Here is a 17,706-nt window from a genome sequence, read left to right as displayed (position 1 = left end):
ACTTTCTTTTGTTGGTACAAAGCTGACACCTTGGAGTATTAAGTTCAAGTGTGTTGACTCTAAATTGGTTCTTGTCTTTGCTTATAAGCATTTGAGATTCTCCAGACAAAGTTCGCATAAATGTAACATGATTCTGTAACTTCTTAGTCAATTCAAGCTAACCTTCACTGTAAAACTAAATCTGAAACCAGAAGGTGTGCACTCATGCAATGTTGTATTTAATTTTTATGCTGAATTTCTTGTATCCATCCTGCATAACTGTTTGGGATCTCAACCAGGGTTAGAGTCACAACAAAAATTTTAATTGTGTATTTTAATTAATAGACCTCAGAATGTTTAACAAAACTGAGATGAGAATTTTCACCCTTCTTGGCAGCTGGGGAACTTCAAAATGAATAATTCATAGAGGCATGAAAGATATGGCTTGCAGGAGTCCTGGAAAAACTCAGAACATGGGTGTCCAGTGTGTTAGTAATGCATCCTACCACACAGTGTTTGCACCTGAGACTTTCATGTTGAACAAACTTGAACTCCAATGCTTTTACAGGCAAAAAAGAAACTATTCTGCCAGTAATTTAAGCACTGACTTTCAATTTAGTGTCTGTATTAATGTCTATGCCTGTATTACAAGAAGGGAGAGCACTGAAACATACCTGCAGTACCCCGAGTATCCCATCCCAAGTTCACTCAAATCAAATACTGATAAACTGCTGTTGACGTATCCTTTTAAGCATCTGAAAGGAAGAGACATACGGTCAGGACTTTCTTCATAGCATAGATCCTGTATGTAAACGTATTCTGCTATCACATATTGTGAGCATACTATTTTATTTGCTTATCAGGACAAAAGCAATTTTAAGCAGAGAAGCAAAGTTTTATTGCAAAGAAACAAATAGGTCTGTTTCAGGGATAACCCTGTTTAAAAATCTATTTTCAGCACTCTTCATGGTTTTGCTTCTTATCTATCAGCAGATACAAAGCAAGAATTGTTGCTACAGTGTTCTTCACTGTCTCCTAAAATTACTGAACTTAGAAAGATGGCCAGAGAGGCACAGAGGAGAATAACTTAAGATCCTTGCAGAATCTGCCACCAATCAGGCAGCATATACCAAAAATGACAGGTTTTACAAGTTGAATTGAAGAAGAATTTTCACCAACAGCAAAAATGAACAGTGCATATATGCCAAACAGCCATCTTAAAGGCAACTATTTCTTAGTATTAATGACAGAAATCACATCAATACATTGAATTATGACTGTAGGAGTAAAATTTTTATCTGTTCCTGGAAACCCATGGACATGTAAGACACCCCATCTTCTTGGAAAACTGTCCTGTAATTTAACAAAGGGACTTCTGAAAGGCAAAGAACATTTAAAAAGAGATGCATCAGGGATCTTATTATACGTCCTGAACCTTCAGGTTTGCTGTGACACTTCAAATCACTACTGGCAAAAGAAGGAATAGAATTACATAGTTCTCTATTAACGAGTAGTGCGCATTAAGCATTAACGTTTTTTTGCTATTGTCTCTTTTCATCCTATCCTGCCTCATTCTTTTTGCCCTTAAATGTTCTCTTCCTGTGACAGCACAGGAAGAGTAAATCTCTATTTTGAATCATTAGAGATGGAGAAACGAGGGAAGGAAGGACAGGTGGTTCGAGCTGAGGCACAGTCTGTGAATGCAGTGGTACTGGCTTGCTGGACAAGCCCTGATGCTTTCACTCCTATCCTTCCTCCTGTGCAATAACAAAGGTAAGTTGTGCTTGTGAGATATGCTATAGTATTAGCAAAGTGATGCTTCCTTTTTTTGAGGTAACCCTGATTCCCATATTAAAAAGAAAAACCAAAAAAAACCCTCCAAAACCATCCCCCAAGAACACCTGTAGGGCACTGGTCTCCAAATGAAAGAGAGGATGTCCATGAGTGCTGTGATCTGTTTAGATCATGTAAAAGGCCATGACAGACACTGGGAAATGCAGACAGAGCATGGTGGACCCACAGTTGAGAGGCATCGGTGAGTGTCTGGACAGAAGTGCAAGAAACCGGCCTGGTGGTGCAAAGATAGGCAAGATACCTTGCTTGAAGCTAAGATACACTATATATGGAGTTAGGCTAGATAGTGTCAAGGCCAGTCTTGCTGGAGCTTGGCTGCAAACGCTTCTGAAGAAACAGGCAGGGAAGTCTGAGGGTGAACGAGGCTTAGGATAAAAGAGGGTTCTGGAGCATATATATGTGTGTGGGAGTGTAGTGGGAGAAGACAGTCCAGAACTATTGCAGAAAAGAAGAAAAGCTTATCTAGAGAAAGCCTGAAAACTGCTACAATGTATATTGAACTTTGTTGTTTGCATTCAGAAGGGAAGACGTAATTTTCAACTTATATGACTGTGGAGTTAGTTTGCAAACTCTCTGGAATGGCTGAGTTACTTGCACTTGACATCTGTGAAGGTTTGCACAGATGTAAAAGGTAGAATGTTACCGATATATCTTAAGTAGACAGCAGCGAAAGTGTGCTTCCACCGAAATATACATGTATATATAAAGAATATCTTAATTACTTTTCTTGTCTGTACCCTTGATCTGTACAGGGACCATATTTGTATGCATAGACAAAACGTGGAATGTAATCGGAAGTAATGGCAATAACAAAGGCATTGGTGATGACAGCCAGAACTCCAATTCCTTCCAGAATCCCATACCAGATACCTAGAAATAAGAGAAATGACAACGAAGTCATTAGTTTTTTACAGCCATATTAAGTCATGTAAAGTCATACTAGTGGTATTAAAGTAATTATTAGTCATACAGTTTTCCTTTCTTATTGAGGAAGAATTATTCAGTCAGAAAAGATAGTCAGGATTAAGCCAGGTCCCCACATTCCTGCCACCACTGAATGAAGTCTTACAGTAGGGCACACCCTGCTGAGAAGAAATAGCTAAGCAGCAAAGGTATAACCATAATCTTTGGTTATAAAGGTCAAACAGAAGATGTTGGAAAGGGATTTATTATTTTTATTTAATTCAGTTTTAAACCAAAAGTGAATTTAGTCCTTATATTAAATTTCTAAATTAAATTGATTTTGGATAGCATTTTAGACCTAGAGTTCCACAAATCAGAAGCGTAAAATACTATTTAGTCTGTTTTCAAAATTCCAACTATTATGATCCCTTATTGGAAATGGAAAGCAAATTTGAGGAGTCCTCTTAGCTAAGCAACTGAGTATCCTTTTATTGCTTAACAGGAGAGTTGTCACTGAGATCTGTAGGTTACACTATCAATTTCACTCTTGATGCATGAAATATTTCAAGAGTTAAGCTGCATTAAAGAAGGAAACACAAAGAGATTGTACCTGACGGTGGTGACAGTCATTAGGTTTCTCACCTATATCTGTTGCTCTTGCAGGCATAGGTCTTCGCCACTGAGTGACAAACTTGTAGGCATCTAACCTTATTTCTATGATATTGTTAAGCAATGCCAGGAGAGGTGCCAGCGGGAAGGCAGCAACGAAGATGGTGGTAAAGCCAAACTGTAAAACTGGACAGGCATTTCTATGGTTAGAAATTGGAAATGCAAAAGATCTTTTAACATGCAACATAGTTCCAGTGTCTTAAGAAAACTGACACCTCCCTAAATTTGCTCACCCATCTCTAAATATTCGTCCATTAAACCATGGAGATTCATAGGCTGCAGATTCCAATCTTTCTCCCATTGAGGTAGAGAAATCTTATGCTCCATTAACTGACCTCCTCTCTTCATTTTGCGTCGTGACCACCAATTCTGTAATAAACTTTATTAGATAAACAAAGCATTAGTGACTGTACTTGCTCAGTAATTTACAATACTTGCTGGTATTGCTTTGAAGTAAGTGGGCCTATTTTGAATAGCACCTGAATATTTACTTAGGTATTTTCTGGAAATATTTACAGTATCATGTAAGACACAATTCAAAGAACTTCCAAGAGTTCTCCAAATTCTGCATTACGATTTTAATTATGTCTTTAATGTAGCGTGTTACGCATTGTACAAATAAGCTTTTTCAAGAACATGGAATTTGCTTGCATAGACTTTTTCTGTAAAATTTACCTGCATGCCCAAATAAAAAAAGAACAAGGAAAAAAATCATGCATAGTGATAGTATTAAAAAAGTAAGTAATGCTTTATTTTTAATCCTGTAAAAGACGAACCAAATAAGCGGAGCTCAGCAAGAACTCTTTGATACTAGAATATACTGAATAGTAAAATATGTCTACTAATTTTGAACAAACCTAAAGATCTAGATGCTCTACAGAGTATTTTCTTCTTGAAGCAGGAAGAAGTGTCTAAAAAGGTGTTGCTGAAGCTGCAAATATTTGACTGTTTTTTATAAAGCTGTGCAGAATTCTTTTCACAAAGTAGTTATAAATATTAAATAGGTAATAGTTTCACAAATTAAAGTGTTATACAAATGAAAAATGTTATTCAGTACTGACACGGGTGGTAATTAAACATTATTGTTTGTTTCTAGATATTACTAAAGAGACTGAAGATAGGAAATAATTTTCTTATAAGTATTTTTATTAACAGGCTGCTATTTTTTCTCAGGCTAATTTAGTGTTTAGCTCTTGATCTCTCTGGTTACTGAAAGACCAACTGTTGCCTCACTTGCAAACAATGGTTTTGTCAAAACAAAATACTGCTTTCTGTAAAGGAATATAAGCATGTTCTAAAATAAATTCTAGACAGAGTTAAGATGCTGCTGGGCTGAGAAGACAGGAAGCCTGATACTTCAAGTAGGTTTCTTCTTTTCAGAAATCCATGTCTCACAAAAAATACAGCATACTGCCCCTCATTTGCCAAATGATTGCACATTGTGAGCATAACCCTTTCTGACATATTTTCAAGGTTAAGACTTTGATTAAATGAATATTTGATGAGCAATCTTTTACTGAAAACATTCTTCCAGTTTCAACAGAACTGTAAGACTCTTAGCCCATTACTCTCTTCAGCAGCTGAACAGCTCTGTTTGTATTATGGAAAATGAAATCACAATAAACAATTTAGATGGTAAACATACCCCAAGAAGCTTTATCTTGGAGTAGCAGTTAATGCTTCCCTTGGGAATAAAGTTACAGTATGTGAGATGCAAAAAGTGAAAACATTCTCCAAAACCAAAAGTATTTTTCCCTACCACTGAATCACACTAATGCATCATCACTATTTGTAAAGCAAATTTTAACATCTGAACTTACGGATAGCCTAGTTCCATGAAGTTGTTCCACATTTGTTTTAAAACCATAATAACTCCCATTTGCAAACACAGATCTATCAAGCAGCCACTAGGATGACACTGAAATGAAATGGAAAAACATCAGCAGCTAAAATCAGAGAATTCCTTTAATTTTTATTTGTTCAGAGGGTGAATGAAAAATATTCAGGTATGTTTGGTGAAAAACATTAACCTCCAGCTACAGAAATATGAAAAGATATATTAATAACAGAAATATTAACACAGACTTTAGTTGAACAACCTTTAGACATATTATTTCCTGGAGAACTAGGTTGTATTACCTAACCTAAGGGTATGTGTGCTAGATATGTGATAAATGATATAGTCCATTTCACTTAGACCAATACATATGTATTCATTTCAAAAGAATGGAGCGATATTTCATCTGTAATATCCTAAGTCCCAACAGAGACGTAGTAGCTGAATCTCTGGTACCAGTATCTTAGCTATATAAATTGCCATATTAAAATGTTTAGTAACTACAGAAACTTTTTCTAGACTATGGACTACAAAGTTACAGTATTTTACTATGTGGCTACCAAGGTTCAATAGAAGAAACCTGTTTTTCAGAGATAACTTCAGCATGCTAGTGATATCCAGGGAGGTGCAATTCTAACACATTTTCAAGCTAAATTTTGAAAATACTGTTTTTCTTCTTTTAAATCATAGAAGCATAGAATGGTTTGGGTTGGAAGAGACGTTTAAAGGTCATCTAGTCCAACCCCCCTGCAATGAGCAGGGACAGCTTTAGCTAGATCAGGTTGCTCAGAGCCCTGTCCAACCTGACCTTGAATGTTTCCAGGGGTGGGGTATCTACCGCCTCTCTGGGCAACCCGTTCCAGTGTTTCACCACCCTCATGATAAAAAATTTCTTCCTTATATCTAGTCTAAATCTACCTTCTTTTAATTTAAAACCACTGCCCCTTGTCCTATCGCAACAGACCCTGCTAAAAAGTTTGTCCCCATCTTTCTTATACGCCCTCCTTAAGTATTGAAAGGCCACAATAAGTTCTCCCTGGAGCCTTCTCTTCTCCAGGCTGAACAACCCCAACTCTTTTCAGCCTTTCTTCATGGGAGAGCAGTTCCATCCCTCTGATCATTTTTGTGGCTCTCCTCTGGACCTGCTCTGACAGGTCCATGTCTTTCGTGTACTAGCAGAAACTTAAGAAACTAATAAAAAAGCTGATGGTAGTATATTTATGTTCTCTATCCAAAAATTCTGCATACCCAGTAGATTCCCATCATGTAGGACTTAGTAGTGCCTGTGAGGTAAGGGACTATCACCGTTTGCTTTTCCCAAAGAGAGAGGCAGAAAGAACTGCATGTCTCAGGCAGAGTCACTCAGCACAGTGAAGAACACAGAAGGAAAAAACACATCTCCTGTTTCCTATCCTTTGCTATAAATAAAGAGTTTACTCTTCACTGCATGGAATAATAAATCTTTCAAACTGGACATAATTCACGTCCTTCAGCCATTTCCTTTCTACTCATGGAAATTTCACAGGAACGCAAAATAGGATTGCTTACCTCTTCCAGTCTCCATCTGTTAAAAAGCTTGTTGTATTTTCCTGGGCGGCCTGCAAATCTGGAAAATAAGATTTCTGTTTCTCAGTGGACATTTCAAGAACATCCTGTATCAGTAGTTATTTCACAACATCCACCGAGCAAACTCATGAAATATAAACAGATTAAATCACACAGGCTTAAATCTGGTATCTGTAGGATATGGAAGTTTCAGAATGCAAACAAGGACCATCATTTTGCAAGTGATCCTAAGCTTTTATCATGTCCAGAACAAAAACCCTAGCTTCAGAGGGTTTAGATATTCAGACTCTCTAATCTACTTCTAAGAAGATAAGCTATTGCAATACATAGGAATTTACTGCAGCACAGGGATCTGCTTGCCCACGTGAAGTGTGCACTGGATTGCCCCCTCGGACATACAAGCATAAAATCACTTGCAAACCCATCATAACTAAATGCTTTTTACAGATCTGACAGATTCATGTATAACTAATTGAATCAAAATTCTTATTACCTCAGTGAAAATTATAAATGAGGGAGTAAAAAACCCATGTCTGGTCCTACTAGACACAGGAGATAGCAAAATACAAAGAAGTTTAGAAACTTCTTTGTTTCTGTAAATGTATCACTGGATGTAACAAGCAGATGTTACCAACAGTCTTTTATAGAGGGTTTTTTTTTCCCTCCCCAAACAATCTTGAACTGAAATACTTATAGAAGGTACTCTGAAACACTCCATAGGTTCTGCAGGAATCATAAGTCTGTTCGTAACAAAACTGAAGTGAAGACGAAGCAAGGTTAGCCCTGTCTGGTATCTCATGATCTGAGCTAAAGATACACAAAAAAATTTCAGAATTTCTGCCTCCTACTCCTGTACAAGACCTGCCAGACAATATTTACTATTTGTAAAAACGGATCCTGGGAAATGTAACCAAAGGGGAATAAACAAGAAAAAATTAATAAAGCCTATTAGTGCAGGGCTAAACACAGACCCACATTTAGGAAGTGGCTGTATTTTCAAAGGTTCTGAATTCTCATTTAGTAGGAAAGTCAAATACACAGACCCACATAAAAAAGTAGACTTTTTACTGTCTAGTTTCATGAGTAAAGATTTCAAGGGTCCAACCCTCACATACAGTCAAAAATGTTAATTTAGTGTTATTAATTACCCCCAGAAACTGACTCGCATCCAAATCTTACAGTTTGATCTGTCAGCTTATTTTCTTCAAACCTATAAAATTAGCTAGGATTATGACTTCTGTGCAAGTTTTCCTTTAAGAGCAGTTAGCAAAGATAACTTACCTCCCAAGAAAAAAAGCAATGTAAAAGATGGAGCTGTTCAAGTTGACAAACTGGAAGAGGAACATTTTCAAGGCAAAGCTGTTTTCCCATTCAGATTCTGTTCTAGGGTGCTCTGCGGAAAGACACAATATACATTATATAAACAGAAATGAAGTCCAAGTTATGCCTAACTTTGCTCACAGATCAATCAACACTAACAAAACATGCGATGGTTTCAAGTCATGGTGCCCCATCAGGCTGCAATTAATTTTTTTTTTTTCCCTCAAAGCGTGCAGTCTGCAGGTCACGAAACCATTGCCCCAGCTCAGACTATGTTGGTTCTATGTGGAAACAGGAGATACAAGCTCCTCGGTACAGAACAGGTCACAACTCTATTGGAAGGTACCTGTTCCATCTCCATGAAAAAGTTCTGAATTGAGCGTGAATCTTTAGTTTTAAGGCTACAGGTATCTTGATTTAAAACCAAACCAAAACAAAACCCCACAACAACAAAAAAAACCAAACAAAAAGCAAAAGCACTTGCCATGAGCAGAGTAATAGACAGGGGCTGCCAAGGAAAGCAGAGGGAATCTCAACCGAGCATCTCACCTTCTACACACTTCTGCAAGATCACTACTTCATCCTCAAGACTTCCCTATCATAATGCTTGTGAAGTGTTAAACAGTTTATAGTTCAACAAGGAAAGGATGGAGGTCCTTCTTTTTTCTTTTTTAAAAGAAATGTAGAAATGTATAGTAGGGCTACAAACATTCTCAGTGGGTCTGCACTGCCTTGGATGTTCTTCCTTACAGTTTGTAGAACATTACTTATGTCTGATTTAGAACTTGGTGATAATGATTAGAATTTTTTCTTTTTGGTAAAAATTTCAAATTTCTTTGATGGATGTATCAAACTTGGAATGTAGTACGTTCTTAAATGTTTTAAAGCACATGTATGAGTTGGAAGTCTAAACTGCCTGGATTTTTCAGTTAAAATTTGTACTACTTAATTACTTTGGTCTAATGATGACTAAATTAGGATACAAATGTACAGGATACTAGCTTTACATACGGACACTTGTTCCCAGAAGTTAATATGTCCTCCTTTTCTTTGATGTAAAACACCATAGGAAGTGGAGTGAGCTACCTAGCTCAAACACCTGATGCTCCATCATGCTTAATTCAAGAAGCCTTTTTTTTTTGAAATAAAATTCTTTCATATATTTTGGGAAAAATCAGCTTGTATACTTCAATTAAATATTTTTTTTCCTATTCCCTGGTCTGTAACAATATAATATATTTTAAAAGTTAAGTAGGAATACAAATCAGATCTGAAAAAATATTTTAATAATTTGAATAAGTTGACTACACATTTTTAATCTTTCTAACCTGTTTAACTGCCTGTTATCTGGAACACTACAAGGTTTTGAGCATCTTGTTTAATGCATGCTCTTTAACTCTTCAACCAGAAGAGGGAGCTGTTAAATTTAAGCAGCGAGCTTGCTTTTAAACTATGACAAGATCAAGTGTCTATTTTGACAAGGGCTAAAAGAGCATGTAAGAACAATCACTAAAAGGTAGCATTCACATAGTAGGAGATCTTAAATGCTGTCTTTGCTTTCTTGTTTTCTATAAGCTAGAAAGCTTTACCTCTATGACTGAATCACAATTAGAGGCTTCAGTATAAATTTTTAGTGTCACAGAATTAGAGCTACTTTAAAATTTATGACTTAAGAATTTTTATCTTGGACAATGTAATTTTATCTTAACCCATATGATTCTATGATTGCTTCCATACAGAAGTTCAAATTAAAAAATCGTAAAAAATATAACCAAGCATTTGGGAAAAATGGAAAACACATCTGTTTTAGCATTCTAAGAAAGAATGTGTTTTGACTTTTGTTCCATTGTAAGATAACATTTTTTTCAATTTACACTATAAAACATAAAAAAAGTAGAAGTATAAGAACAAATTCCTTTCTTTTCTATTATTTCCTTAGCGAAATAATCATCAATTCTTTCTCTGATACTTCCCACTTGCTTAGGGAAATGCCAGAGTTGTCCTATGCACAGATGAAGTTTTCAAAACCTTATTTTATGGAAATATAAAGGTATACGCCACAGCTAGCAAGAACCATACCACTAGTAAAGGCCTACATACCTAAGTCTGTCAGGAGATAGGCAACCTTTTCATATACCTAAAACAGAAATAAGAGATGGCGTAAGTATAGTGCATCCTGTCTGTTGTGATGTCAAATCTAGAATGAAAACAAGCATCAAAAGCATAGGTGTTCTACTGCCCTACAGCATCCAGGTATCTGGACATAGAAGGGAGGGCAATGTCGTAGTTACATGTGGATGTACAGTTTCCTGTAAAGACTTTACTGAATTACTTCAGTCCCATTCTCTTTATCCATGTAAATGTATCTATGTAAGCATATATATTAATTATATGATAAAGAAAAATCAAGAGCCAATAGGTCAAGAGAAGTGTTCAGACAGCAACGGTTCTCTTAACGAACAGTTAGATGCTTATCCTCTAGGTTCAGGAACAAACCCATGTGATCTAAAAGTAGGCAAAAGCCTTTACGCAATACCATTTGCCTTTGCGTGAATGTGCATACTGGTGAGGATATCAGCCTCCTACTGAAAACTTCCTTATCTGGCTCTATATCAACTATCTCCAGTCTTTATTTTAAATAACACTTAGCCCAAGGTAGTTACCAACTCTGAAAAATATTTCCTTGACTATTAATAGCAAGTTATTTTCAATAGCTTTGGTGTGCTTGTTCACTTGAATGTACTTTCTATGACTTAGAATTATCATATAAAATAACACAAATAAATACATGGCAGTCTGTTTTGAAGAATGCTTTCTTATTGCAGCAAGTGCACAATCTCCTTAACAGAATTAAAAGCCACTGTTTGCTGTGCTGTTATTCCTTTTTACCTGTTTGTGCCTGCACAGGAATAGAAAAATGATAAATTATATTGCAGATGAAGGAATAGAGTTTATATCAATGTACATTGTGTTACCACAGCAAATGATTAAGCCTATGCTGATATGTGACAGGAGAAGCTTAAACCAAAATCATGTATCACAGTGATTCTAGGACTGTGCAACACTGATATCACAGCTGCATTTTAAATAAGAAAGGGAAGAATTCAAATTTATCAATTTAAAAAAAACCAGAAAGAAAATACTCAGCCAAGAAAATAATGTAGTTCCATTTAGAGATGTATTGTAAAAGGTAATGTAAAAAACCAAAAATGCAAACGTAGAAAAAGCAGTAGTCTGTACCACTGTGACTTGGTGACATAAGCAACAATGTGTAGCGTCAAATTGAGTAGGCATTAGAGAAAAACATTGACAAACATAGTATTAGAAGAGGAAAACCCCCTGAAATACTAGCTTCAGGCACTGTTATATGAATAAGCAAGAACAGGTATATATCTGACATACAGTAAGCTCAGTAACCTTGTAAAAATTAGTCTTTTAAATTAATCCCTCCTTTAAAGGAACGGAAGACTTACAACATTGAGTGACATGATGATCATAAAATTGATACAGACTCCAGTGCCGGATGTTGCAAACTGCCAATACTTCTTGATGAAATACCACTTGAAAGAAGCAAACTGTTCCATGGCTACCAGACGATACACCACAACTGCAAACACTGCAGTGAGGACCAGTGAAATCTACAGGTAAATATTTATGAATAGAGATATCAGAACAAAATAAACCATATCTGAAATAATTTCCACTGTATTAGTAAATTAACAAGTGTTTTAAAGATTGCCATTTGATTTGGTGAGCAGACTTTGAGAGAACGGAAATACTAGATCGATGAATTAAAACATTTCTTTACTGTTCTTTTACAATATAACTGTATTACATCTTTTAAAAGAAAGGGATCCATAAACAATCAGCTTTGCCTATATTATGTAAATCCACTAATCTTAATGAATGCACTCATGACTGGCGTTACTATTTACATCAGAATAAGATTAAAGGCTACAAATAATTCCAATATTATTAAACATTACCATGAAGAATATTCCTGAGACAGATACCATCAGTCGACTGAGCTTATCGGGGAAAGGCTGAAAAGGTTCAGGTTTTCCTGTGATGGGATTTACTCTTTCCACTTGGGAATATTTAGCTTCAAACTGGGGGCGCAGCTCTTCCTAGAAAGAGAGGGTAGATTCCATTTGTTGTACTACTTATTTCACTTAAGTATCAAAACATCAGACATATGTGCGCTATACAGTAGGAAATTTATATTGATAGAAGTTCTTTTTTACAATGCTCCAACTCAAATATCGAAATAATTTGCTCTTTTGAAAATCCTTGGAAACAGTGCCAGAGACCAACAATGAACAGAAACCGTAAGAGCCTTCCCCACTATGTCAGGGTATTAAAAGGATCACGGGTCATAATGCTGACTTAAACACTAGTTTCTCTGCAGAAATTGATAAGAAACCTACAAATTAATGCCAGTTATGATGGTGCTTTTTGTAATATGAAAGCAATTATTAAAAGCCACCAGCTTGTATCTACGCATCTATGAAAAGCTATAAAACAAGTAACGATAAAGTCTCTATTGACTTAGACTGCAGTTAAATCACCAATATAGTTAAATTACAGCTACGTTCACTACTGATTTATGAAGTAAAGTAATAAAATAGTTCTATTATTGCTGATGCTGATAGCAGAATGTTAAAGGATAAGTTACGCCTCTCAGAAGGGTATAAAACCTAGTAGTATCTGTCCCTTTGCTTGTCTTGTCCAATTTTTACGCAGGATTAGGAATTTCCAGTACAAGAAACCACAGAACTGAAAGGCATCTGTGCTGACATCAGTAGTAGCTCCTGTCCTCTGTACGGGCAGTATTTCCACTCAATTTTTCAAAGGATACTTTTAATAAATGTAGAATTATATTTGGAATTGCAGAAGACAAAGTATCCTTGTATAGTCTCAAGTATACTTGTTTATTCTGCAACCAGTGTTATAAATACAAATATAATCTGAATGACAAATTCAGATTACTGGCATACAATTATGTATTGATATTTACACTTAAATCATGCTGATAGCAAGATTTACAGGTTTACTTCTGCTTAGTCTTACCTCTTCATCTTCCCAGTCTATGAGGTCCCAGTCATAGGTTAATACAGCTCTCCGTCTTTTCCAAAACTCTAGAAAGACCGTAGCTGTGGAAAATAACCAACTGCATTTTAATTATGGAAAAGAAAGAAAAAAGGCCGTGCAGATCTCAAGAAAATCAGCAATATGTAACAGGATAACTGTCATTAGACACTTTCTGGCTGTTTTCCCCATAGAAACTGAAAATTATAAGTAACTTCAGGATAATTGCTGTTAAAATTGAAATACTATTTTACAGTGTTTATCTAAGAGTAATTTTTTTTGCTTTCTGCTGTAACGGTACAGAGATAGGTACCTGTCAATATGAGACACTGCCATCCCTTTTAGATCATCATTTCACTTTTAATTTTATTCAAAACATACATCATTTAAAATCTTTCCTTGAAGAAACAAGCATATGCATATACAATGGTATCCGTTAATAAAGAGTTAAATTATGATCTCATTTTATTTCATTAGAATCAAGACAACCTCTCTTCTTTCGCATCTATACCAGCTTTATACTGGAGTAGTTTCACTACTAAAATATTTCTTTAAACAGTTATTTGTAATCTATGTGTGAGACGATAATCAGATTTTCCATGTACTTAGTGTTTTTAGTAGGTCCTATAAAAATAATTACAACCGATAAATAACTCCAAGTTTCCCAAACACTGTAGTTTGCCACTGAGGGAAGACACCTTGTTTTGGTGGGTTTCCTGACAAAATGTGGGATTGTCCAATTGTTCCCTGGCAAACAGTGATTTCAATTGGGGACTGAGAAAATTTGCTTCCTTCTGGCAAGCCAACTGCTCAGAAGGAGGATTTCTAACTCAAACTGAATAGGATGGTTTCACATTCCTACCTTCTTCTATATTTCTTATTATGTTTAACATCTTATTGGCTTTATATATATATATTATACATAGCTATCATAATTTTTTAATATATATATGATTTATCCATACACTATATTAAAGCACAATGACTAGGAGTTAGCAGAAGTTCACCATACCACTACCCATAAATAACAGATGGCTGAATGAAAGGAACTTGTCCCTGAATATTATTTTTGGTTAGCACGTTCTTTATTCTTCCAAGCAAGGATCTATTCTTCACCACACATTTCACTTAAAGTTTGGATGCTCTTAACAAGAGCAGCATACAGCTCTCCTATTTAAGCAGCAGCGAGGTTTGCACTTGAGTAATCTGAGGGTGAAACAACCTTTTCTCACTGTCATTGGAAGTGCGATCACAATCAGTGCAGCGCGAGACTCAGAAATGTTACAGAAGACACCACCTTGCAAAAGAAATCCCTTCCTGACATGCGAGGACTCGGGAGCAATGGAAGCCCGTGCTATACACAAAACAAACAATACTTTTCTTATGTGACCAAATAGGTAGGAGAAATACATTCTGCAAAACACGGCGTTGGGTGTTCCTCTGCGTGTCAGGCTGCTCTAAGAAGCGTGCCCAAGATACCCACTAGCCCTGTGCCAAAGGTGGTATGTCTGTAATTGCACAAATCAAAGAATTCACTTAGTTACACTCAAAGGTAACAGAAATTAAGGAAGTGGCCCAGTTATCAGAACTAAAATAATGAATTTTAAATCCCACTGACTTAAAATACCTCGGTCAGAGAAACTGAAACCAAGCAACTGAATTAGAGGCTTTTTTTTTTTCCCTTGCTGAAGAAAAGAATGAGGAAGGGTGGACTATTGAAGTACATGCAACTTTTCTAAACTTAGAAGTATTTTAGCTTGTGTAAATATCCATTGAAGTTTTGGAAATAAAATGAGGCAGTTGTGGTCTAGAAGTAATACTAGACTGTGGACAAATGATGTCCTCAGTTGAATAGACACTAATCTTACAATGCTATTTATTTCATTCTGTCTGCCCCCTAAGATGTGGGATAATTTGCTTATTCTTTAAATCAAGATCTGTGTCTAAGTTAGAATTTTCAGGCTCTGGTATAGCATGAATATAGGCTCTAGTATAATATGAATAATAAGTGATGTCTTTTATGTTACTTATGTACACGAAGCATTTGGTAATGCAATGATCAAGAAAATCATGCATCTAGATGAAGCAGTTGAGGCCCAATCACTAAGTATACCTACCAACTAAGCCACCTTTTCCACACTCACCCGAGCTCTTAAAAAATGCTGCAATGCTCTCTTTCACACAGTAGAATAAAATTCATGGTAACTTTGCTATGCTCTAAGGCTATTGAGAAAATAGTGTCAAAAGCTTTAAGTATATTAAAAAAAAAGCATGTTGGAAAAAAAAAAATCACAAAACTTCTCCTGTGGTGTAAACTTCTAGTCTAAACAACAGCAAAAATACATCAGAATTTTGAAATTCAAGTATTTGTCCAGTTCTACAGAAAGCCTGGATCCTTCCTGGCTTGCCTTTGCTTTACTCTATCACACCGCTACCACCACCCGTCTGATTGCTCTCCACGCCAGCCAGCCCCTCCAGTCCCAGCTGCTAGGCTCTTCGTACTGACTCATCTCTTGCCCTGATCTCCCAGCTCTGAAAATGCAAAGCCTTGACTTTTATCAATTACTTCTGTAGAAAACCAAGACATACAATAGATGACTAATGCGACCATTTGAACAGCAAGATGAGAACATTCATGTTCTAACACTGCTTTGACCTGTCAGAGTTTCTTTCTGCCTAATCCCGCTGCTCCAGGGTTCTGGATAATTTACTGTTTAGAGGGTCAGACACAAGCCCCTGGTTTCTAACAGAAAACATTCTCTGGTGCCTCCCCTGCTTTCTCCAGGGCACATTGCTTCCCATTTTATAGCTCCAATTGCCTTTCTGAATTTTAAATCCTGTAATATATGGTGTACTACACTTTTTTTTGTCCAGCATTTTGGTACAGATCCACTCATTTAGGGATTTGTTACTCAGTGCTCTGCAATAGCGTCTGCAGTTCTGCCCGTTGTACACTTCCAAAAGTTTCTTTCAATTCTTATTTAAGTTACCTTATGTTTACTGCCATTACACTGCCAGTACTCATACTGATGAAGAACTAAAATCTCTAGGCATGTGCTTCATGCAGTTCTTAACCTTTCAGAAGACAAGTAGGGTGATGTTTGATGGTTAAGACAGAGGGAAGATCGGTTGTGTGTTGATACAATCTTAAGTACAACAAAAGTTTGACACTGTCAAGAAAAGGAAATGATGAATGGCTGCCATTAAATGCTATGGAAGGAAAGAATCATAGAATCATAGAATGCTTTGGGTTGGAAGGGACCTTTAGAGGTCATTTAGCCCAACCCCCCTGCAGTGAGCAGGGACAGCTTTAACCAGATCAGGTTGATCACAGCCCCGTCCAACCTGACCTTGAGTGTTGCCAGGGATGGGGCCTCCACCACCTCTCTGGGCAACCTGTTCCAGTGCCTGACCACCCTCATTGTAAAAAACTTCTTTCTAATGTCTAGTGTAAATCTATTCTTCTTTAGAAGAGAGCAGAGAAAGAAACCCAAACAAAACCAAGAACCCAGAGAACCCAAGGCTATTATGTGAACACATCTCTTCTGAATGTTTTATAAGAGTCACTGTGTCAAAATGAATGGAGTGTTTATTTCCCTAAAAAATTACTGCAAAGAGGATTTTCAGTAAGGAGCTAGGGCACTGTCTCCACTCCCTCTCTGCAGAGTTTGTCCATGGCCAACCAGGCTCTTCTGAATATGCTGCTCAATTACTTCTTCAGCTTTATTCAGTTGGACTCCTTTACAGCACAGCTATGCAATAAGAACAGACCTGCAGATTTGGTACCACACCTACTACTGAGTCACTCTTCAGAATTGAGCTGCTTAATAAATACAGACTAGAGCTGAATGACGGCTTAGTCTCATCTCCCACTCCTGGAGTGCGCTGAACCACCTTATCTCCATATGGCCACAGCTCCAAATTTGTTTGCACTCGGGCTTGCTGCTGGAAGCTTTGCCTCCCAGGAACAGCGGGCCAGCACTCAGCACCAGCATGCTGGCACCACACTGCAGGTACGCGACACTTAGCTAAGAACTGAGTCACAAACATTGCATCTTCCGTTAGGTGTTAAGTCACTCAGGTAAACAGTTTTTACTTTTCCTAACAGATGAATGAAACTGCTAATAAAAGAGAGAGAGCACGCACGTTCCCAAGCCCCATGCTGAGGCTGAGAGCAGCACTAGTGCGGTATGACTTCCATGCCACTGTAATAGATACACTTTAACAGAACTGCAGCCTATATATTTAAGGTCTTGCGATTTTCAAATATTATATATCTATTCAAATAACCTTTCCTTTTTAAAAACTATCAGAAAGGCTTCTCAGCACCATAACATGTGAGCGCTGTCATGAAGTATACCGTTGACCCCAGTATATCACTTGTCATTTGGTTACGCTGTGTAAAGATCCAAACTTGGACACAAATTTACAGTGCTTGTTTTCAGATCTCATGGTCAATCTGTTAGATGTCCACCTGACACAGCAATAAA

General features: G+C 36.8%; 1 protein-coding gene across 2 annotated transcripts in view; it reads right to left on the bottom strand.

Annotated features, from left to right (window-relative positions):
- Positions 1-17,706, bottom strand: part of ANO3 (anoctamin 3) — a 211,199-nt gene that overhangs the window by 1,969 nt on the left and 191,524 nt on the right. For both annotated transcript variants that reach the window (XM_075712002.1, XM_075712003.1), the window contains exons 15-25: positions 13,199-13,281; positions 12,115-12,255; positions 11,602-11,766; positions 10,229-10,265; positions 8,090-8,201; positions 6,791-6,848; positions 5,226-5,323; positions 3,639-3,784; positions 3,379-3,531; positions 2,556-2,703; positions 654-734 (exon numbers count right to left, since the gene is read on the bottom strand). In XM_075712002.1, the coding sequence (XP_075568117.1) occupies positions 654-734; positions 2,556-2,703; positions 3,379-3,531; positions 3,639-3,784; positions 5,226-5,323; positions 6,791-6,848; positions 8,090-8,201; positions 10,229-10,265; positions 11,602-11,766; positions 12,115-12,255; positions 13,199-13,281 (1,222 nt within the window). The remainder of the gene's footprint in view (positions 1-653; positions 735-2,555; positions 2,704-3,378; positions 3,532-3,638; positions 3,785-5,225; positions 5,324-6,790; positions 6,849-8,089; positions 8,202-10,228; positions 10,266-11,601; positions 11,767-12,114; positions 12,256-13,198; positions 13,282-17,706) is intronic.

The sequence above is a fragment of the Pelecanus crispus genome, chromosome 6 (assembly GCF_030463565.1).
Source record: "Pelecanus crispus isolate bPelCri1 chromosome 6, bPelCri1.pri, whole genome shotgun sequence".
NCBI classification, from domain to species: Eukaryota; Metazoa; Chordata; class Aves; order Pelecaniformes; family Pelecanidae; genus Pelecanus; species Pelecanus crispus.
Note: the sequence above shows the minus strand (reverse complement) of the source record. Positions and strands in the feature narration are given on the sequence as shown.